We start from the raw sequence: 23,532 nt of genomic DNA on the forward strand, positions 1-23,532 counted from the left end.
GGGGAGACATTGAAGGCGAAGGCGGAGGCACAGGGAGGCAGATACGAAACCAGAGAGGCAGGCAAAGAAGACGGGCAGGCAGGCAGATAATGATTTGACAAAAAAGGACTGCCATGTCATAGAGATGGCGGGCAGGCTGAGACGAGTAGGCAGGGAAACAGAGCAGGCAGGCACAAGAGCAGTGAAAACCCAATTAATAACGTCACGGATTTGCACTTGCACCCAGGTGCATGCGCAATGATTAATTAGCGCCGTAATTACTCATTAACCTCTCAGACTAAACGGGTTTCTGAATATGAGCGCTTTATTTAAAAAATGGTGTTGCACATTTGATCACTTTGCTGGGTGCAGTCTCAATTGGTTAATTAACCTTTGTGCTCACTAATTGGCTGAACCAGACCACTCACTGGACTTAGAATTAACTCGCCAAGTGCTTTGCATTAAAACTGAACGATTAGAAGCGACGTTCTGTTATGTGATAATCTCACGACGGTGAGTTGTTGAATCACTCACGATGTGTCCACAGTAGGGAATCGAACCCAGGTGGCCTGGATTATAGTTCAGTGAACCCGGCGAGTGAAGTTTGTTTTTTGGTCACAGCTACCGTCAGTGACGAATATCTAAATCAGTACCCTTGCCTTCCCTAGATCGACTCAGCCTTAAATGAGTGCCCGATGCGGTGTATAAACAACATCACTGGGAAGACAAAGGCGGTCGGGTGTGGTGCTGGCAATACCACCACCTCGTGTGCTGTTCGGGCCTTCATAGGTTCTTGCAAACAGCACTTGCCCCAAAAGCCTGTTAAGGCTATACGGGTGATCTTTGTCTTTCTTGTTGCCACTAACAGCGCTTGGCATAACAAAGACAAAGATTCCCTCGATAGCTTTTTAACAGATTGCTGGGGCAAGTGCTGTTAGCGAGTACCTATTAATGCCACAAAGGCACACGATGGTATGGGTGGCCAACACCGTGCCCGACCGCCTTTGTCTCCCCAGCGGCGACGTTTACACACCGCACCAGGTACACATTTAAGGCTGAGTCGACCTAGGAGAGGCCCAGGACCGGGTTCTGATTCCCCGTTACCTGTGTTGGCCGTGAGCGGGAATCGAACTCGGGTCGCCGGGGTTCGTAGCGCAGCGTAGCGCTAACCGCTACACTACCGCACCCAAGTGACGGTGACGTCACCACGGCGCCTGTGCCAGACTAGGTCCACTTTGAGGCCACCGCGTGAAGTGTCGAAGGCTCTCGTTGACAAAGGAGGGTCACGGGACGGACCCGGCAGGTGCCGCGGGGGCCGGCCCGACCGAGAGAGAGCTTGCGCGCGCGACTGACATCTCTCTCTCTCTCATCTCTGGCAGCTGCTATGTAGTGACGACTTCGTCACACTTGTCTTGAGATGGTTTATTTATTAAGGAGCCACGTGCTCACACTGGAACAGGCAGAGACCCCCAATGCAACAGCCTCGAGTCTCCCATGCATCTCCTTTATATACGATGCGAGGCCACGCCCCCATTCCCGAACCTTCTCGCTGGTTCTAGACCGCTCGCTCCGTCACCTGGCCACGCTCCTATTCTCGATCATTCCCGTGGCCAACAGTCCATTCGCACTGCAGGCTGACTCCCATGTCATTACCTCACGTGGCCACCAGTCCATTCTCACTGCAGGCTGACTCCCCTGTCATTACCTCCCGTGGGCACCAGTCCATTCTCACTGCAGGCTGACTCCCCTGTCATTACGTCCCGTGGACACCAGTCCATTCTCACTGCAGGCTGACTCCCCTGTCATTACCTCCCGTGGCCACCAGTCTATTCTCACTGCAGGCTGACTCCTCTGTGATTACAGCTACGTGCGCAAGATGACCAACACGGACGTGAACATGCGAGTGGGCATCCACACGGGCTGCGTGCTGGGCGGAGTGCTGGGCCAGAAGAACTGGCAGTACGACGTCTGGTCCACCGATGTGACGCTCGCCAACAAGATGGAATCGGCCGGAATCCCAGGGTTAGGAACTTCCAGAGCGTTTTAATTTCAACTCTCTCGTGTGAGCTCACACTTTGGTTCTCGTATGCCCTAGGCACGGTGCCAACTGTGGCCTTTTGGATAATACGGCCCTGGTGTGTGGGTGAGTGGGTGGATAAATGAGCGAATGAATGAGTGGGCGAGTAAGTAAATGAGTGAGTGAGTGGGTGAATGAGTGGCTGGGGGAGTGAGTGGGTGAATGAGTGGCTGGGTGAGTGAGTGGGTGAATGAATGAGTGGGTGAGTGAGTGAATGAGTGAGTGGGTGAGTGAGTGGGTGAATGAGTGAGTGGGTGAGTGAGTGGGTGAATGAGTGAATGAGTGAGTGGGTGAATGAGTGGCTGGGTGAGTGTGTGAGTAGTCCCTCGACACAGTGCCTACTGTGGCCTTTTGTATAATACGGCCCTGGTGAGTGAATGAGTGGGTGAGTGAGTGAACGGCTGAATGGGTGGGTGAATGAGTGTATTAATGAGTGGGTGAATGAGTGAGTGGGTGAGTGAGTCGATGAGTGGGTGAGTGAGAAATCCCTCGGCACAGTGCCTACTGTGGCCTCTCTTTAATCCTTGTATTATGACATCTCGAAGTCGATTTATGCGTGTAAAGCTGTACGGGATCGAGTTCTAGATTGAAAACTTATTTCATTTATCACTGCTTCTTGTGTTTAGTTTGTTGTCCTTCCCTCCGCATCCGTGCGTTTGTGCGTTGAACTTCCTTCGCCCCGTACGTAGCCAACCGTGATAAACACCACAATAAGCAATTCTAAAGAAATTCGTTTTCAATATATGTTTGAAAGTGCACGTGATTGCGCTGGTCGTGACTGCCCTGCTCGTGACTACGCTGGTCGTGACCGCCCTGCTCGTGATTGCCCTGCACGTGACTGCCCTGCTCGTGACCCACGCTGCTCGTGACTGCCCTGGTCGTGACTGCCCTGCACGTGACTGCCCTGCACGTGACCCACGCTGCTCGTGACTGCCCTGCACGTGACTGCCCTGCTCGTGACCCACGCTGCTCGTGACTGCCCTGGTCGTGACTGCCCTGCACGTGACTGCCCTGCACGTGACTGCCCTGCTCGTGACTGCCCTGCACGTGACCCACGCTGCTCGTGACTGCCCTGCTCGTGACCGCGCTGGTCGTGACTGCCCTGCTCGTGACTGCCCTGGTCGTGACTGCCCTGGTCGTGACTGCCCTGCACGTGACCCACGCTGCTCGTGACTGCCCTGCACGTGACCACACTGCCCCCCGTAGGCGCGTGCACATCTCCCAGTCCACGTGCCAGTGCCTGCACGGGGAGTTCGCCTTGGAGGCCGGCAACGGTGGCGAGCGGAGCGACTACCTCCGGAACAAATCTATCATCACCTACCTCGTGGTGCCCCCCGCCGAGGGGGTGAGGGCGGCGAGAGGAGACGGCCACGGGGGGGGGGGGGGGTTTGATGGTGGGGGGGGCGGTGAAGGGGTGAGGAGAGGGGGTACAAATTTTCGCACAGAGGGCCCCCCATAACGGGGGGCTCTTGGATGGTAGAATAAGGGGGGTGGGGGGGGGGCTGTGGGGGTATTCTGTGCCGGGCCTCCCAAGAGCGCCTGGGCAGCCCTCATACAAGAGGCGTGGGGGAAGTGACCAGTCAATGGAAGGGTGACTGCCTAGTAGGTTAGTACTAGTGACTAGTTAGTAGGTTAGTACTAGTGACTAGTTAGTTGGTTAGTACTAGTGACTGCCTAGTAGGTTAGTACTAGTGACTAGTTAGTAGGATAGTACTAGTGACTAGTTAGTTGGTTAGTACTAGTGACTGCCTAATAGGTTAGTACTAGTGACTAGTTAGTAGGTTAGTACTAGTGACTAGTTAGTAGGTTAGTACTAGTGACTAGTTAGTACGTTAGTACTAGTGACTAGTTAGGTTAGTACTAGTGACTAGTTAGTAGGTTAGTACTAGTGACTGCCTAGTAGGTTAGTACTTGTGACTGCCTAGTAGGTTAGTACTAGTGACTAGTTAGTAGGTTAGTACTAGTGACTAGTTAGTTGGTTAGTACTAGTGGCTGCCTAGTAGGTTAGTACTAGTGACTAGTTAGTAGGTTAGTACTACTGACTAGTTAGTTGGTTAGTACTAGTGACTAGTTAGTTGGTTAGTACTTGTGACTGTCTAGATAGTTGGTTAGTAGTATTGACTATCTAGTTGGTTAGTACTAGTGACAGACTAGTTAGTTGGTTAGTACTAGTGACAGACTAGTTAGTTGGTTAGTACTAGTGACTGTCTAGATAGTTGGTTAGTACTAGTGACTGTCTAGATAGTTGGTTAGTACTAGTGACAGACTAGTTAGTTGGTTAGTACTAGTGACAGACTAGTTAGTTGGTTAGTACTAGTGACAGACTAGTTAGTTGGTTAACATCAGCAATGAGACGAGGCAGCCCGGTGAGGTGCTAGCCACACTAAGCCCTCGTGCCAGCCTTAATGGGTCCTCGACAACAGAATTGTGCAGGCACTTCCCTGTACAGCGATAACATTGAATCATTGCTGGGTTTCATTGTAATCACGTGTGCACATGTCACGCTGTGTGTGTGTCTGTGTGGATGTGTGTCTGTGTGTCTGTGTGGATGTGTGTCTGTGTGGATGTGTGTCTGTGTGCATGTGTCTATGTGTCTGTGTGGATGTGTGTCTGTGGATGTGTGTCTGTGTGTCTGTGTGGATGTGTGTCTGTGTGTCTGTGTGGATGTGTATCTGTGTGGATGTGTGTCTGTGTGGATGTGTGTCTGTGTGGATGTGTGTCTATGTGTCTGTGTGGATGTATGTCTGTGTGGATGTGTGTCTGTGTGGATGTGTGGCTGTGTGTCTGTGTGTCTCTGTGGATGTGTCTGTGTGTCTGTGTGGACGTGTGTCTGTGTGTCTGTGTGTCTGTGTGTATGTGTGGACGTGTGTCTGTGTGGACGTGTGTCTGTGTGTCTGTGTGGATGTGTGTCTGTGTGTCTGTGTGGATGTCTTCGTCTTCGTGGGGAGCGGTAGTGTAGCGGTTAGCGCGACAAACCCGGGGACACGAGTTCGATTCCCGCTCACGGCCAACAGCAGTGACCATTATCTGAACCGGTCCTGGGCTTCCCCTAGGTCGACTCAGCCTCAAAGGAGTACGGTACCTGGTGCGGTGTGTAAACATTGTCACTGGGGAGACAAAAGCGGTCGGGCGTGGTGCTGGCCACCCACCCCCTCGTGTGCCGCGCCGGCCTTTATAGGTGCTCGCTAACAGCACTTGCCCCAGCAGTCTAATCAGGCTATACCGGGGGATCTTTGTCTTCACGTGTTTGTCTTTGTACACAGGAGGTGCTTGCTGTGACAGCACCTGCACCAAACGTCTGTTACGAGGCTATGAGCGAGGATCTCTGTCCTTTAACACGCAGGAGACGCAGATCACGACCCTCAGTGACAAGTCATCGGAGCTCATCAAAACCCGGGATGGACCACCTGGACCACGTGCTGCAACCCCTTCCGCTGCAGGCCAAGGGGTGAATCCACCGGATCGCTGAGACAGAATAGGCCAGGCTCAGAGAATGGGCCACCAGACAGAGCTACGCGTTTTACGTGGTAGCCGCTTCTGTGAAGGGCGCTGTTAAGGTGCACCAGATGACCAATCTCGCCACAAATAATCTGGCTGTCGCCTGATGAAGCTAGTTGTAATTACTGGCGAAACGTCGTACTCGGATTGTACATGTGGTGGCTTGGCTCTCCAACACACCGGTGTGCTGTACTAGTATACTACACTATACACTACACTACACACTAGTGCTGTACTAGTGACGAAATGGCCACGTTCTGTTTACGTGACAACCCTTACTAGTTGGCTGTGTCGGGTGGTGACGAGTTTAACGACACATTTATTTACGCGATCTAACCCAAAAAAAACTCTATTATGGATGATATTGGTCGCGAAAGTCTGCGTGTTAAACCAATCTCAACTTCAGCCGGGATGATGGCTTCCTGACTCGGATCGCTAGAAGCCAATCGGAATCAGAATCTCTGTTTTTATCCTGTGAGAAATCCGATGAGCTATGAAGCTCTTTGTTCACAGATGTCCAGTAGGGGAGGGTCAGAAAGTCACGACAACAAACAGTACACAATCACTTAAAGCAGTATTAGGGGATCGGTTGATTGATTTCTTCATCACGTGTTGATTCCCCACCTCCATCTCTCTGACCATTGGCCAGTCACTTGCTCGTCGCTCATTTATCGCTACTACCACGGACATTGAGCACCACGGATTTGATGCCTTCAAACCTCCCCCAAAAGGAGTCGCCGGACGAGATTTGCCATTTTTCCCTTTCGCTCAGACCGTGTTCTCGAGCCGCGTTTAAAGGCATCGCGTCGCAGGACGCGACATTTCTCCTCCTCCTCCTCCTCCTCCCCCCCCCTTGTTGTCCTTGCGCCGTTTTCCTCCGGAGACCCCCCCCCCCCTTGCCCGCAACCGCCTCCCTTGCCACGTTCCTGATAGAACCCTTCGCTCAGTGCAACGCCGGTTGCGTCCGCTGCTTCGCCACCGCTGTTCGTTGCAGTGCCGCTTTTGTCGCGGACAGAAAACGCTGGGGCCCCCGCGTTCGGAGCGACTGTCCCGGTTCGAATCGCTGCGCCTCCAATCACGCCGCGGGTTGGCTACGTACGGTGCGAAAGAAGTCCAACGAACACACGTGCTGCAGTCATAATAACGAACGTCAATAAATGAGCACGTGGACGGCTGACGTTCTGGCTGGTGACTGCGAGTTTCTACGTGAAGCCCTGGCGGGTGACCTAATTTAATCGGTAGTTCGTCCTCGCCAAGCCATCGTTCCTCCGGCTGTCGCGGTCCGTCGCTCCTAGCCAGCCCTCCTGCATAGGCAAACAGTGGGGGGCATACACAGACGTGGTGGGGGGGCTGTAACACCATCATAGGAGGAGGCGACACTTTCACGTGCGTCTTGTTAATGCGAACGCAGCGGCCACTCGGATCGCGTCGACTCAGTCGCCGATGCTATCGCCGGTTCCTCTTTCCCGGTCGAAGTTGGCGGTGGCGTCGCGAGCGCGGTCACGTCCCCCGTACAGCCTCCATTCCCTATTGCCATGCCCCTGTGATACATTCCCACCTCCTGTCGTTTCATCCAGAATCCCCGTTATGTTTACCTGCGTGTCCCCCCCCCCCCGTGCGTTATTGCCGTTGCGTCATCTCTACCCACTCATCCCCCCACGCGCGCACGCGCGAGTCTTTAAATACCAGCCGGTCAAATGTGGCGACCCGACGCACCACATCCACTATGCCCTCTCGCAAGCACTGTAACTACGCGTGTGTGTGTGTGCCATGGGGAGTGGTAGTGCAGCGGTTAGCGCGCTGGGCTGTGAACCCGGCGGGCCAATTCGATTCCCGATCACTGACTCCAACACCTGTGATGATTATCTGAACCCGGTCCTGGGCCTCCCCTAGATCAACTGAGCCTCAAATTAATGCCTAGTGTGATGTGTAAAAAAACACATCGCTACTGGTGAGACAAAAGCAGCCGAACGTGGTCCTGGCCACCCACCAGCTCGTGTGCCGGCTTTCACAGGTGCTGCTCGCTTAACCGCACCTGCCCCAACAGTCTGTTAACGCTATACGGGGGGATCTTTGTCTTTGTGTTCTCCCCGTGCTGTCCCCGTGCGCCGCAGGGCGCCGACGCGCTGGTGCTGAACCGTCGCAGCCGCGTTCACCCCGAGGGCCCGGGCCCCGACGCTGCGCCCGCCTCCTCCTCGTCAGTGGAACCCGACCTGAGTGGCCTCCTCGACGCGGCCCTGGCGGCCAGAGAGACGGCCAGGACGTACGTACAACACAAAGACAAAGGTTCACCCACCCCTCGTATAGCCTTCACACACCGTTGGGGCAAGTGCTGTTAGCCAGCAGCAGCAGCACCTGTGAAGGCCGGCACAGCGCACGAGGAGGAGATGGCCACACGCACACCGGCACCGTGCCCGCTCGTGTTTCACACAACACAGTGGTACAGCGATACGTTGCCCATCCAAGCGTTATCCAGGCTCAACCCTGCATATGAGTGTACCCGGTCCGTTCTTGTCTCTCTCCTTCCCGCGATCGTAACGAGAGAAACAGGGCGGCTAACAACGGAGAGAGATCTGATAGATCTGATGAGAGCGGGCGCACGTATTCTACTGGACGAGCGGACCATCTGTGGAAAAGAGCTTCATTGCTCTACGGATTCCTCCAGCGTCAATAAATATTCCGATTCCGGGTGACTTTTACCACGGGGTGTGCGGGCAGTGCCAAGGCAAACGCGTGGGACGTGCGGCGTCTAACCGCGGCTTGTCCCGCAGTGCGGAGGGACGACAGACGAGCAAGGTGACCCTGCGCTTCGTCGACTCGGAGCTGGAGTCTCGCTTCGCGTCCGAGCGGGAGCCACAAAGCGGGGTGGCCGTGGGATGCTCGGTGCTCATCCTCCTGCTCACCTTCCTCGCCAACATCCTCATCTCGCCGCAGTGAGCCCCCCGCGCGTCGCCGCCGCTGGCACTTTGACGGACCGGGACTGGAAATCGTCCCCATGGCTTATGTGAACGCACACACACCCAGGGGGCCCATTTGGTGCTGGTTCCAAAAAATAAAATGCGCTGGTGAGGAAGGATCTTTGGGGCTGCAGAATATTGGGACTTAATGCCAACTGAGAGCGTAAATAAGGAAATTAAGCGTACACATTAAAGGTAATAAAATATTTGGTCGAATTAGAAAAATGTTACTTTGATCACATCTAGCAATTTCCCCACACAGAACTGGCCCATCCACCGGCTCTCGGAATGGGCCGAACCCACCGGGCATTTGCCCTCTGCACTGCTGCCCTCTGTGGCCAGTCCGGGCCTGGCCACGGGTCATCCATCCCGTCGTCTTCGCAGGGGTCCGATCAAACCGGACACCGGAACGAACCGCTTTCTTTGTTGAGCCGAAAACGGAATAGCCGAACCCAAATTCCATGTTTTTCTCCGGAACTAAATGTATGTATGTGTGTATGTTGAACTGCTTTCCCACCGTACGTAGCCAACCGTGCTGATCGGAGGTGCGGGGGAAGGACAACAAACTAAACACTAAAAGTAGTTCTCAAGAAATTCGTTTTCAATCTGGAAAATCTGATCGCAAGTGGTAAACAAATAAAATAGCGCTTTGTAGCCACGGTGTTTAAAGTGGAAATGGCCATGATCCATCGGCAGGTTCCACCGTTGTTACCCATCCCAGGACAAGGCATGTCAGCCGTGGTCCCTGGGTTCTTACCCGGAGTTCAACCTCGTGGTGAGACCTGGCGACGATGGGTTTACCCGAACCGCACCTGGAAATGGACCGGTTCGACTCCCTAACCGCCATTTTTGTTGTCACCATCGTCACTTTCAACATCAGCATCGTAATAGTGGTCACCGCCACCATTACTTCACCTCCTGATTTGCACGGTTGGCGACGTACGGTGCGAAAGAAGTTCAACACACATGCATCCAGTGCCGGATTATCGCAGTAGCACAAGTAGCTACATGTGTAGTAGCTACATGTGTAGTAGCTACATGTGTAGTAGCTGCATGTGTAGTAGCTACATGTGTAGTAGCTACATGTGTAGTAGCTACACGTGTAGTAGCTACACGTGTAGTAGCTGCACGTGTAGTAGCTGCACGTGTAGTAGCTGCACGTGTAGTAGCTACACGTGTAGTAGCTGCACGTGGAGTAGCTGCACGTGCAGTAGCTGCACGTGCAGTAGCTACACGTGTAGTAGCTGCACGTGTAGTAGCTGCATATGTAGTAGCTGCACGTGTAGTAGCTGCATATGTAGTAGCTGCATGTGTAGTAGCTGCATTTGTAGTAGCTGCATGTGTAGTACAAGTAGCTGCATGTGTAGTAGCTACATGTGTAGTAGCTACATGTGTAGTCGCTACATGTGTAGTAGCTGCATGTGTAGTAGCTACTTGTGTAGTAGCTGCATGTGTAGTCGCTACATGTGTAGTAGCTGCATGTGTAGTCGCTACATGTGTAGTAGCTACATGTGTAGTAGCTACTTGTGTAGTAGCTACATGTGTAGTAGCTACATGTGTAGTCGCTACATGTGTAGTAGCTACATGTGTAGTAGCTACATATGTAGTAGCTACATGTGTAGAAGCTACATGTGTAGTAGCTACATGTGTAGTCGCTACATGTGTAGTAGCTACATGTGTAGTCGCTACATGTGTAGTAGCTGCATGTGTAGTAGCTACATGTGTAGTAGCTGCATGTGTAGTCGCTACATGTGTAGTAGCTGCATGTGTAGTCGCTACTTGTATAGTAGTTGCATGTGTAGTAGCTACATGTGTAGTAGCTGCATGTGTAGTAGCTACATGTAGTAGTAGCTACATGTGTAGTAGCTACATATGTAGTAGCTACGGGCCCCGCACTTTCAAGGGCCCCGCGCTAAACGCTTTCAAGCTATCAATTCCGGTTCAGTTATTCTGCACTTGCTCTATGACTATAGTACTATACTACCTTCAACTTTTACGAACGACTGGGTGTTTAAGGTGAGCGATTTGTCGTATTATCTGGCTGTATAGCAAATGAAAAAATACAATTACTTTACTATGCCAGTTAAACATTTTGTATTAATATTTACGTTTTTTTTTTTTTATTTAGGGCCCCTTCATAACATATGCTACAGGCCCCACACTAGCTTAATCCGGCACTGCATACAACATCATCATATTAACACGTAGGCTTTCGCGACCAACATCGTCCATAATAGAGTTTTTTTGGGCTTAGATCGCGTAAACATATAAATGTGTCGTTAAAACCCGCCACCATCCGACACAGCCAACCAGTAAGGGTTGCCACGTAAACAGAACGTGCCAATTCGTCACTAGTACAGCACACCGCCACGAAGAAGGAGAAGACTGGCATTGGTCCATGAGCCCAGACCAGATATTCCACCTGTTGGCACCACCCTGAGCGACGCCGTCTCTCTGACGGTGCCAGTCTCACGACGAGCCCAACAACGGCGACTTGAAGCGAGCGGTGGGTGGTGGGTCAACCGCCTCGCTCTCGTTGGCCGCTTAAATACACCGGGGGGCCTGAGGTGTTTACTGCCCCCGTGGTTGTTGCTTGCCGTGGCCCACGCACTGCACAGAGTGCTGTGCAGTGGCCACTCGCCGGCAGTGCAGGAACGCGAGGGAAGAGCGTCGCGCGTCGCCACGCAACGGGGTACGGCTGGGCGGAGGACCTCTGCTCCAAGGTTGCTCGCCGCTCCCTCCGCAGCCCGTGATGTCAACCGCGCCTTCTTCCCCTGTGACCGCCCTCTCTACCCTCCTCGCCCTCCTTCCCCCCTCCCCTCCCTCCCTCGCCCTCCCTCCCACCTCGCCCAGGAGAGTTGCTCACCGACCAAGCCACAACCCACGCACCTCCTCCTCCGCTCTATCCTGTGGGCTAATGAGCATCCAGCCCCCCAGAGTGCCCCCTCCTGACTGCACCGCCCACCCCCCACACCGCCCCCCTCACTGCTGATAAATCGCGGGGGGCAGCGGGCGAAGTAGAGGGACGGACACAGCCACTCACGGCCTGCTCACCTCCGATGGCGAGCGAGCGAGCGATCCACTCGCTCCCGCGTCGGACTAATAACCACGCGTCCCGGCTAGCGAGAGAGAGATTCACATCTTTAAGATTCGCATCCCCAATGGAGATTCACGTCTTGCCGAGGCTCACCGCCCTGGCGGCTTGCCTTGACGTTGGCGACTGAGACGCGAGAGGGGAATGTGGCGCGCTTCTGCCCAGGATCGGGCGCGGAGTTTGAACTCACGGGTGAAGTTTTTCTATCGACTCGCTCCGTTGGCTTCACGCAGTCGACTCTTCGCAGATAATTCCCACAATTTACCCGCTCCCCTTGCCACCCGCCCGTGCGCCACCTCCGTGCCGAGGTTAGCGTTTACACTGACGACGCAATACGTCCGAACGTACGTTTCTCATGTCTGTTCGCGTCTTCCTCCGGTTGTGCCCTTGGAGTGCGTGGTTCGTTTCAATGTTTTGGATAAAATATATATTTAGATTGGGAGTCAAATAAAACAGAGAAAAAAATCCGAATTAATCGACAACGTGGGACGGGCCGTAATAGCGACATCCGCAGAGAGATTTTTTTTTTAAAATGAGGCCATTACGCGGGCACGCCCCTGGAAGCACGCGCACATTAAGAACACGGTTTAGTTAATGTCACCGATAATAATTAGCAATTGCGCTCTAAATTAACCGTGAACGCCGCCTTGCCGGAGCGGGGGACCGTGCACGTGACCCGGCCGCCTCGATCGCACCGCTCCGTTCCAGGTGCTGTGTTCTGGCTTTGTGCCTTCGGACACAGAGAGGCGGAGAGGCAGATTTAGAAACTTCCCAAAGCAAGGGGGTGGGGGGAGGGGGTCGGGAGGGTGGAGGGAGGGGGCCCATTCCACAATTTAAAGACTTTCAGCCATGGTCCTACAGTAATTAATAAAAAAAATATATATATATTTGGATAAATATGAAAATAGAACAATGTTCGGGGTCTCAAGGGGAGGGGGATCTGCCACCATTGTTCCACTCTTGCCCGTGATGGCAGCAGCAATGCGTTCTTCAGCAGCTCGATGCCAACATCGAGGTCTGCTGCTGGCCACGACGAGAGGACTTCAGCAGAGAGAGAGAGTTAGTGTCGTGTCGCTGTTCCTCCTCCTCCTCCGTTGAAGCAGCGCAGACCACAGTGGGTTTACTGTGCGGTTCATGGCTTGGGTTGCATGCCCACAGTTGCACGGTGGCTTCTGTTTGTGCATCTCCATGGGCCTCTGTGTGTCTAGATTAGTCTCTGTATCTGTATGTGTCTATGGGTTTACTATATGTCCCCTTAGCTTGGGAGGCATAGTCACAATCGCACGACTGTGGCTTGTATCTTTAATCTTCCACGGACTCTCAGACACATTCATTTGGCCTAAAAACCGGGTGACCTAACCCTTGGGGGGCCCTGCCTGCCTGCCTATACCCAATCAAAGACGGTCACCGCATCGCACTGCTGCCAGATGCGCTTCCCGCGGCCGTCCGGAGCACCCCTAGGAAAGTCACTAGAGCCGTGCGCTTTTAAATCTACTTTGAAAAACAATTTCTTTCGATCTGCTCTTTTGTATTTAGTTTGTTGTCCCCCCCCCACCCCCGCCGCACCTCCGATTAGCACGGTTGGCTACGTACGGTGCGAACGAAATTCAACGTGCAGCACACACGTAGCCCCTCTCTCACCTCCGATGCCCCCCTTCCCCATACGTTTGAAGGCTGATCGCCAACTACGTCACCTTCGTGCTGGGGGAGACGGTGCTGGTGTCGCTGACGGCGCTGCTACTCGCCGCCGTCTTTCCCAAGGTGAGCGGCTTGCCACCCTCCCGCCCTCCCCCCCTCTCCCCTCGAGCGTGACGTGTGGACACACGGGAAACCTCGGTCAGTTTGGAGCCGCCGATCTGGTGTCCTCCGCCACGCGAGCCGCAGCGCCTCGTGAACCAGCCTCGTGCCGCGCAGGGACAGCTGCCACTGGGGGCGGGGGGTGCCCTTTGAGGTGGGGGCGCTGCTACGTACCGCGCGTCACCCGTCAAGCGCACTGAGGACGCCACCAGCGGGTTGGGCGCCCCATGCAACAACAACAACTGATGACTTGGTTATCGTTATTGTTGTTAATACGAAATCTGGGAAAGCTGGGTTTAGCGTGCTAGCTCTCGGTGTCCCTCGGTCCACTCTGCCCTCCCAGCGGAGGCGTCTTTTCAGTTGAGGACCGATGGAAAATGTGTGTACAGACGCGAGGCACCGCTGGGACGATGTGTCGAGCGCCTTGCCTGTGTATAACGCCTCCCTGCATCGCTTTATATTTAGCACGAGTGTGTGTGGGTGGGTTGTGCATTTGTGCGCACGTGTCAGTACGTGTACGTGCGTGTGGCTATGGAGAGTGGTGGTACAGTGGTTGGCTCACTGTGCTGTGAACCCCCACGACCTGAGTTGGATTCCCCCTCCCGACCAAAAATAGTGGTGAATGTCTGAACCAGTCCTGGGCTTCCCCTAGGTTGACTCAGCCTTGTGTGCAAACGGCGGACGGGCATTGTGCTGGCCACCGACTCCCCCGTGCGGCGTGCCGGCCTTCATAGGTGCCCGCTAACGGCACTTGCCCTGATAGTCTGTGGACGTTATACGGGGGATCGTTGTATTTGTTGCGGGTGGTGCATGTGTGTGCGTAGATGTCTGCTTATTTTCTGTGGTGCTCGCGTCGTCGATATTGCACTGCACTACGAACCTGGTGACCCGAGTTCTATTCCTGACCACGGCTAACATCAGCGGTGATTATATATTTGGTTCTAGGCTTCTCCGCACACTGTTGAGCTTCCGGAGTGCGATTTCCAAATCTTCACAGCTTTGAAATGTTCAGGGGCTCCCCAACAAACATCCCCGTTGTATACTGAACAGGGTAACCTCCGCCACCACGTCATCTCGAGGACTCCGCTGCCCTCTGACCCCTTGACGAGCCACACGGCCACCTCGAGCACGCACGACCGGACGCGAACCGCTGAATTTGAGAACCGACGGTCGTCTTGCGCCACGGTGACGCGCGTCCGTCCGTCCGTCCGTCCATCCCCCCATTCTGCCCGTTCCCCCCCCCCTTCCGCCGGTTCCCTCCATCCCGCTTGATCCACTGTTCCCCCCACCCCATTCCGCCTCCCCCCCGGTCCGCCTGTCCCACCCCCACCCCCGTTCCCCCCATTCCGCTCGTTACACCTGTGCTGCCCCCCCTCGTTCCACCTGTCCCCCCCGCCCCCGTTCCCCCCGCGCGAGTGCGCAGCTCTTCAAGAGGAAGCTGGCGCGACTGTCGGCGTGGGTCGACTCGACGCAGTGGGCGCGCAACTCGTGCGCCGTCACCGCCGTGCTGGTGCTCATCGTGGTGGAGATCGCGAACATGGTGAGTGAGTGCGTCACATCCCCCCCCGCCCAACACGCCGATCCGTCGCACGCGGTAAACTCTCACGGCGGCTGCCCTGTCGGCTTCTCAACGGTCACGTTGGCCCGGTAGCCCGGCGTATAAAGCTACAGGCGCGCGTCGGGAACATTCTCCTACTCCTCCGACGGCTCACAAATGTCCGACGTTTCGCTCCCACGTGCCGGAAGCGGCCCCTTCAGTTTCCCGACGACGGAGCTCCCGGCGCGCGCGGGGCGAGACGTCGGACGTCTTGCCGAAGAACAGCGAGCGGTTCGACCGGAAGAGCCGTCGACAGAACGGTCGTTACGATAAATTGGATTTTTTTTTTTGGATCCAACTGTGAACTGGAAACCCGGGTAACCTTGTGTCCGTGAGTAAAACTTTCCCACACGCTCATGCAGTGGCCGCGCCATTGTCATCTGTGCTCTCGCATGGCCGGTATTGCGCAACGATCCGCGACCCTTCCCAGCTGAGCCCCCGATCGATATCACCCGTGCTCACCCGCCTGTGTTTTTTTACGAGAAAAAAAAATCAAACGTCGCTAACGACCCGGAGCCAACGCCCAGCGGTTAAGTTCGCACCGTTTCATTAGCGAGGTCTCCTGTCTCCGTTTCACCGCGCCCGCTCAACCGAATAATTTCCTCTTCATCTCCGGCGGCTGAGCGTGATCTTGTTTTTTCCCACAATGTTGTGCCAAACGTAACGGACTTACATAATATATTTATCTTCTTCCCCCAATGTTAATCTGTTGTTGTGCCATCGACGACATGTCATGGGATTTCTCGCAGATCAGTGCAACCCTTCCGACCGATTAAGCTTCGGGTGCCGCGGTGGCGAAATGTTAACTGCCTCGCCTGCTGTGCAGGAGGTCGTGGGTTAGATCCTCACCCTGACGCCTGCTGCTGTATATTTGGGGTGTGCGTGTTCTCCGCGTGGCTGCGTGGATTTTTCTCCGGGTCCTCCGGCTTTTCGCTCCACACTCAGAATCAACATCACGCGTTTCGAGAATTTGGTTGCGATAAATGTCCACGTGATAAGCCCACTTCGTTGGGCTATCGCTTGTGGCAGCCAGGGCGCTTCTGGAAAAGAGCTACACAGCTCTGTGGGCCTTAATCTCGGTAAAATACAAAAAATGTTTAGTTTATAGTTTAGTTTATTTCTACACAGAAGCGGATATCACAGAGCTACATCTGAGATGCCTTCGAGGGATCTGTGGTCCACACAGAAGCGGGGCGGCACGTTCCCACCCACTCGGAGCGATGCTCACCACGTGACAGTCGGACCGATGTTTTTTCACTTTCAGAGCTGAAATTTTGCCAATTTAAACGCCCAACAAATGCAGACATTTAGCGACCAGGCCGCAAGCATTATCTCGTGACACTCGAAACCCCCGGTGTTCATCATGGGCGCCCGAAACCTGGATTTGAACCCACGACCTCAGCAGCGGCGACTCAGTCCGCCAAGCCACCGGGCTACTTAGGCAGTGGCGTAGCGTGCGTGGCGTGGGCTCTGGTGTAACCCCCCCCCCCGCCCCGTCCAGTTTCCTTCTCTTCGTTTGTAGGCTGACTTCCACGTGCAGTTGCACCGCCTGCACACTCGACGGCGAACGCCGGGGCGAGCTCGCTACTTTTACGAGCCCGCCGTGGGGGGCTTGAGGAGGGGGGGGGGGCGCCCTGCGTCAGGCGACGCGTCTCGCCGCCGCAGCGGTGACGGCCGTGTCAAACTCTCAACTCTCCGGCCGTGACTTTTTAATTTGACGGCTCTGTGGGGGCAAGGGGGATGGTGGTGATGGTGGTGATGGTGGTGGTGGGTGTTAAGGGTCTTCGCTCGTTCGGGTGATGGCTGGAACAAAATACTCGTGACAGTTGTTGGGCCGCGTGGTGGCGTGGCTGTCGAGTTGTGGAGGGCGCAGGCCCGTGCTATTGCACTGCGTACCCCGGCGATAATGCTCCATAATGTTCGAAGGCTCTTTTCAGTCGGGTCTTCAATCGGAATGACCGGCCAGTTCGTGTCTCGGGGAGCGTTTTGCGTCGCGTGCAAGCGCAGCGGAGTAACGTGAGAGATCCCACGCATACATGGGGATTACACTCAAGGGCCGGTGAAGATGGGTCTGTGAACCCATTCGCCGCTCTGCCATCAGGCTCATGCAAAGCGGTGGGATCGGAGGCGTGCGCCCACCGTGCTGGGCTACACAAGACAAAGATCCCCCGTGTAGCCTTGACAGACTGTTGGGGCAAGTGCTGTTAGCGAGCACCTACGAAGGCCGGCACGGCACACGAGGGGGTGGGTGGCCAGCACCACGCCCGGCCGCCTTTGTCTCCCCAGTGGCGATGTTTACTACACACCGCACCAGGTACTCATTTGAGGCTGAGTCGACTTAGTGGATGCCCAGGACCCGGTCAGATAATCGCCACCGGTGTTGAGCCGTGAGCCGGAATCGAACTCCGGTCGCCGGGTTCTGGGCGCAGTGTAGCGCGAACCGCTACGTACGCACGTACACAACGGCACGTGCACTTTACTGGTCTATAAAGATCAAATCACCCGGGGTCATGCGACTATTGCTCAACGTAAGCCACTTAACCGCTCACGCTTGTTACTCCGCAATTGGATTGCAGAGCGGTTTTAAGCACCCCCGGCCTACGAATTCCGCGACCGCCGTCGTCGCCGTAGTCGTCGCCACCACCACCGCCGTCGTCATCGCCGTTGTCGTCGTCATCGTCGTCATCGTTGTCGTCGTCCTCGCCGTCATCGTCGTCATCGTTGTCATCGTCGTCATCGCCGTTGTCGTCGTCATCGTCGTCATCGTTGTCGTCGTTCTCGCTGTCATCATCGTCATCGTTGTCGTCGTCGTCGTTGTCGTCGTCATCGTCGTCATCATTGTCGTCATCGTCGTCATCGTCGTCGTCGTCCTCGTTGTCATCGTCGTCATCGTCATCGTCGTCCTCGCCGTCATCGTCGTCATCGTTGCAATCGTCGTAATTGTCCTCGCCGTCATCGTCGTCATCGTTGTCGTCATCATTATTTCAACTCCGCCGCCAAAAAAACGTAGGCGGCCATTTTAACCGACTGCGTTGGGGGGGCGCGCGTGGGGGGGGGGGGTGCACCCTGCGGACGTCACTGACGTCAAAATGCCGGCAGGCATGGCCTTGCAAACTTCGCTCCGATTGGCCGCTTGGTCGTCCCAGAGACCGAGGCCATTCACCTTCCGACCAGACAGAACCTTCCACAAGGCTCCCTCCCATTCCCCTCCGCTGGATATTAAATGAGGCCGCCTGGGTGCTCATTAGCGCTCCCGCTAATGAGCCACAGAGAGCCAAAAATTGACGCTAAACAGGGATTGATTTGCCCCGTTCCGTACAGTTGTTGCTTCAGAATGATTTCAGGTGTGGTGGCGGTTGTTGTTTGTCCTGGCGCTCGTTGCTTGTGCCGCTGAAGTGTCGGGGTTTTTTTTATTGTTTTTGGAATCTAAGAGATGTACAATCCGAAGGTGGCACCAGCGGTGTGTTATTTTTTTTATTGACGCTGCCAAGCAACGATGAAAATTTCACTCGTGGAGTGATTCAAGGATTTGGCACCGATTTATAATGGCAGTCGTTGAGTTTTTATCAACGTGGAAGCCGATTTATCATAATTATTCTCTTAACCGCGGTGGTTATAATGATAATAGTTAAAGGGATACTGATGTCATTAGACCTCCTTTGACAGTACCAAAATGTAATAATAGGGTTTTTCCCCTCTTTTCTGGCAACAAAACTGAAACCTTTTTACAAGGATTCATGTCAGCATTAACCACAATACCTGCAGTCAAAATGCAAAAAAAACATACTATGATAATATATGCATTGTCATTGAAACTGATTGGTCCACACCAAGGGACGGCTTTCTTTTGAGCCTCGACCCAATTGGTGCTCGACCAGTACGCCTTTTGGCATCACCCTATTATTATATGGGATACTGATGGTAATGTTTTATTTCATATTGATGGTGGTGGTTTGACTTGGGCTGTGATACATTTAGAATTCATCACAACGTGTGCTGATGTACTATCCACCATCAGCCATGCTCGATCCGCTGCTGGTTGTCAAATGTCTACTGAGTGTTGATGTACCAGCCACCATCATCATCATCAGCCACGCTCGATCCACTGCTGGATGTCAAAATCTGTGCCGAGGGTTGATGTACCAGCCACCACCATCATCAGCCACGCTCGATCCACTGCTGGATGTTTAATATCTATCCACCCACCGTCTACCTCACCCCCCCCCCCCCACCCCCGGTACAGCTGTCCTGCTATGCGGGCACGGGCAACGCGTCGTGGGTGACGCAGGGCTACCTGAGCTGCGGCGGGCAACCGGCCTACCACACCACGGCCGGCGTGCTGGCGCTGGTGGCGGCCGCCATGCTGGTGCAGGCCGACCACCTGCTCAAGCTGGGGCTCATGGTGGCCGCCACGGGGAGCTGGGCCGCCCTGCACCTCGCCGCGTGGGGCTCGCTGTTCGACGCGCACGACAGCGAGCGCGACCGGTGAGCTCTGGCGGGCGGGTTTCGGGTCAGGCTCGGGGTCTTCTCTTCATTCACCCACCACCAGCAGCAGCAGCAGCATACGTTCAGGGTTGCGGGAATCCGCATCGGTTGACCTGTGAGCTGTTGGGGCAAAGGGCTCGAGCTAGGGTTAGGGAAAACCACAACCGTGACATGTTTCCCCCAGGCATAGAAACGTGGAATTTTCACCGCTGGATTGAGTGGTAAAATGCTTGTTTTTTCTTCTGCAGGGAGACGCTTTAGGGATAGATTTACGCTGAGCGAATGTTGTGTTTAGTTTTGTTATCCTTCCCCCCGCACCTCCGATGAGCACGGTCGGCTGCGTACGGTGCGAAAGAAGTTCAACGTGCGTGCACACAGGGTTGCGGGAATCCACATCGGTTGTTCTGTGAAATGCCGCCCCCCCTCCCCCGTCACAGGAATGTGTAAGTCGACATGTCATGTGACTGGTGAGCTGTGGGGCGAAGGGTTCGAGCTAGGGTTAGGTTTAGAGAAATCCACGTTGTGAAATGGGCATCAAAGAGGAGCTGTACCCCTCCCTGGGTTCCCAGGAAAAGGCGGTAGCAGGTGAAGTCATGTAGACTTCACCTGCTCCAGCGGTATGGGATAGTGTTTCTGCATCTCACACGTGCATGCTCTGGTTTCCTCCCACATATACTCATTTGCGAGATGTTAACTACCTCGCCTCATATACAGGAGGTCGTGGGCTTGATCCTGACCCTGACGCATGTCCTCCCCGTGGTCACGTGGATTTTTCACCGGGTCCTCCGGTTTTTCCCTCCACATTTAGAAACACGCGTTCATTTGGCTGCTATAAATGTCCACGCGATGATAAGCTACTCCATTGAGCTATCATTTGTGATAGGTCGCTTCTGAAAAAGAGCTACATAGCTCAGTGGGCCTTACACCTGATAAAATAAAAAAAACAATAGTTTATAGTTTAGTTTAGCTTTATTAGAGAGCGGCCCACAGAAGTGGATATCATGGAGCTACATCGGAGATCCCTTCAAGGTTTTAGTTTTCCACCTTCATTTGTAGAGGACCACAGAGTTTTGGCAATTGTTGGTGCCCGCTGCTGCTGCCTTGCCGCTCGTCCGTGGTTCCACCTGGCACCTCCGACTCCTCTTCTCTCTACGCAAGCGAGAGAATGCTGTCCGGTGGCTGCGGTGCAGCTGTAATGACCGAGACGACAGACCCCTTACATGCCATGGTGCGCGCGCAAACGGACGGTCGGGAAGGGTGTCGAGGCCTCTGATTGGTGCAGCGTGGCCTCAAAGAGGATAGTTTAGGGTCAGAGACTTGAAACGATTGGAGCTGAAATTCAAACGTAGAAGGCGGTGGGGGGGGCTGGTTGACCTTCAGGGGAGACGGTTGACAACCGTTGGAGAAGGAGGACGGGGATTGGCCGAGAGAAATGGGGTGAGCGAACCTTCCAGAAGGGGGCCTCGAGGGATATGAAAGGGGATAGCGCAAGGGGAGGGGACGCTTGGGGGGAAGTCGAAGTTCGGGCCTTAATGAGAGTGTCCGTGTCCAACTATGGAGGCTCGAAGTAAAGCGAAGAACGTGTGCCAGTCGTCGTAACACAGAGCTACAAGTTAAATTATTATTATTACTGCGTTTATTGCTCTCCCTGATCGATGCCAGTGGGCTGTATTTGTGTTGTTTCCACCCGTGCAGACTCGACTTGGTCCCAACCAAATACTCGTCGTGCGTCACGCTGCTGCTCGTGCTGCTCTGCTTTCACTTCTTTAACCGGCACGTAAGTGACCTCTAACCCCGTAATTTTTTTTAAATCACATTTTATAAGAACACTTTGAATTTATTTTTTTATATCAGTGCACGCGTTACTTTTTGTTTTGCCTGGACAATATTTTTTCAGCGTAAGAATATTTATACTGCATGAGGAATCCGATGAGCTGCAAAGCTGTTTTCACAGATGTCCAAAACAAACAAGACAAACACACTATAGCAGTGCAGAGTACAGGAAAGGCAAACAAATCACAAAAGCAAATACAACTAAACCATCCCCATACTACCAGGCAAAGCCCACTACAGTATTAATTAGTTTTTTCAGAAGCGACCTGGCCACAAATAATTCCTCAACAAAGTGGCTTATCACGTGGAAATGTATAGTAGCCAAGCACTTTAAATACATGTTTAGAAATGTGGAGGGAAAAACCCGAGGACCCGAGAGAAAAATCCACGCGACCACGCGGAGAGAGAGAGAGAGACAGACACCGCAAACTCCAAATCTCCGGATGTCAGGGTCGGGATCGAACCCACGACCTCCTGCGTCCCACGCAAAGTAGTTGGAGCTTCTCTTTAGCCGGGGAGAGAGCGGCAGCTGTTGCGTCGTGCAGCGGGTGTCGGCGCCACGCCGATCGGCGACGACGCCTCCCCGGAGTTCGATCGGCACGTCCGGGGGGCCCTTCCGGGGGGCCCGTCCGGAGGCCCGCAGGTTCCCGTGAATCCGTCCAAATTCATTTTCGCAAACATTTCGGTCTGCGGCAGGGGTCAGCCGTAGGCGCCGCTCGCGCCGACGACTTCACGGTTTCGGCGATTCGAACGTCTTCTCCTCCTCCCCGTCTCTGCGCTGCCTGCGTGGCTAATTGCCGTTTCGCTGGCGATTGCGTTTCTTTTTTTCCGAAACACACCCTCCCCGCCCCCGCGGCGTGGCGGCAGCGCCGTGCTTATGGTTGTCTCCGCCACCCGCAGGGCCGGTGCAATGGGTCCGAGGGCCGGTTGCGTAGACCGAAACGTGGGCGCTCCCGACGTTCAGTAAACCGTGCAAGTCAATGACGGTGGCCACCGGTCAAGAGTCATAAATGAACGGCAGCACTGCAAGAGGGATGGCCGCCGTGGTGCAGTGCACAGCCGCACTGGAGTTGCAATCCGGAGGCCGCCGGTTTTATCTCCCGGCGTGGCAGAGTTGAAACAACGGTACGAGTGTCTCAAACACCGCCACCGCCTCTGTCCAACCTAGCAGTGTCGATGGGTTCATCACAGTCAGTCTATGATTGGCAGGTCGCGTACGGTCGGGTAAAGTGTGGGTACTCCCACCTCTTCCAAGACGTCTGGCCAGCGTGAAAGAGGAGGCCAACATGCAACTTTCGACGGGCGCTCCAGAGCTGCCTCTAGTGGAGGCCCAACTGCAGCCTGCAGCAGCATGAGCCAGCGATTGCAGGGCTGCACCTTTTACCTTATACAATTTTTTAACAAAAAATGTACTTTTATTTTTACACCGTTCCCACGTGACTGGCCGCCGAGGTTTCTCTCGCTACACGTGGAGAGTCTCGACGAGTCCCCGCCGCGACTCCCGTTGCGTTCGCTTGCGCGTGCAACAACGCCGGCGTTGGTGCCCCCACGCCTCCCTTGAGACGCCACCGCCGCCGACTCCGTGGGCCCCCCCCCTCGTGACAACTGAAGGGCATTCGATGTCGACAATGTTAAGTCAGTCGCTGGATTGGCTTGTTTACATATTTACCGATTGACCAGTTAACCGATTGGCTGATGAGATGATTGCATTTCCTTCACTTACTGGCTCACTGACCTAGTTGACCTTTTGTCTGATTGGCAAATTGATTGATTAATTGAGCATATGCTTCACTAGCTCACGAGTTAACCCAATTGATCATCCACAAAACAATTCCCCCAGACAGAAACTCCACACGAATGCAATTCACATTTAGTATGAGGCTAATTGCATTAGGCACAGGGTGGAGTGGTGGTGTAGCGGTTAGTGCGCTGTGCTATCAATCCGGTGACCTGATTTGGTTTCCTGGCCATGAACCAGTCCTTGACTAATTGACCCATTGCCCAATTGACTGATTCATTGACAATTTCATTTACCCGTTGACTGATTGACCGATTGGTCAATTAACCATTTGATTGATTAATTCACCATTTCATTGATAGCTGATGTAACTATTGACCAATTGCTTGACCGGCTGGTTCGACGGCTATTTGATTGACTTTTTCGCTCAATGACCGAACGTTTGTTCCGATTGACCAACCGACTGACCGATGAGCT

General features: G+C 54.2%; 1 protein-coding gene across 1 annotated transcript in view; it reads left to right on the plus strand.

Annotated features, from left to right (window-relative positions):
* LOC116945299 (adenylate cyclase type 3-like) overlaps positions 1-23,532 on the plus strand; it is a 47,849-nt gene that overhangs the window by 11,222 nt on the left and 13,095 nt on the right. Inside the window, exons 6-12 of the mRNA XM_076068942.1 lie at positions 1,843-2,001; positions 3,263-3,401; positions 5,400-5,504; positions 7,669-7,817; positions 8,326-8,487; positions 13,279-13,366; positions 14,826-14,942. Coding sequence (XP_075925057.1) covers positions 1,843-2,001; positions 3,263-3,401; positions 5,400-5,504; positions 7,669-7,817; positions 8,326-8,487; positions 13,279-13,366; positions 14,826-14,942 — 919 coding nt within the window. The remainder of the gene's footprint in view (positions 1-1,842; positions 2,002-3,262; positions 3,402-5,399; positions 5,505-7,668; positions 7,818-8,325; positions 8,488-13,278; positions 13,367-14,825; positions 14,943-23,532) is intronic.

The sequence above is a fragment of the Petromyzon marinus genome, chromosome 23 (genome assembly GCF_048934315.1).
Source record: "Petromyzon marinus isolate PM22_M1 ecotype Great Lakes invasive population chromosome 23, UKy_Petmar_22M1.pri1.0, whole genome shotgun sequence".
In the NCBI taxonomy this organism is placed as follows: Eukaryota; Metazoa; Chordata; class Hyperoartia; order Petromyzontiformes; family Petromyzontidae; genus Petromyzon; species Petromyzon marinus.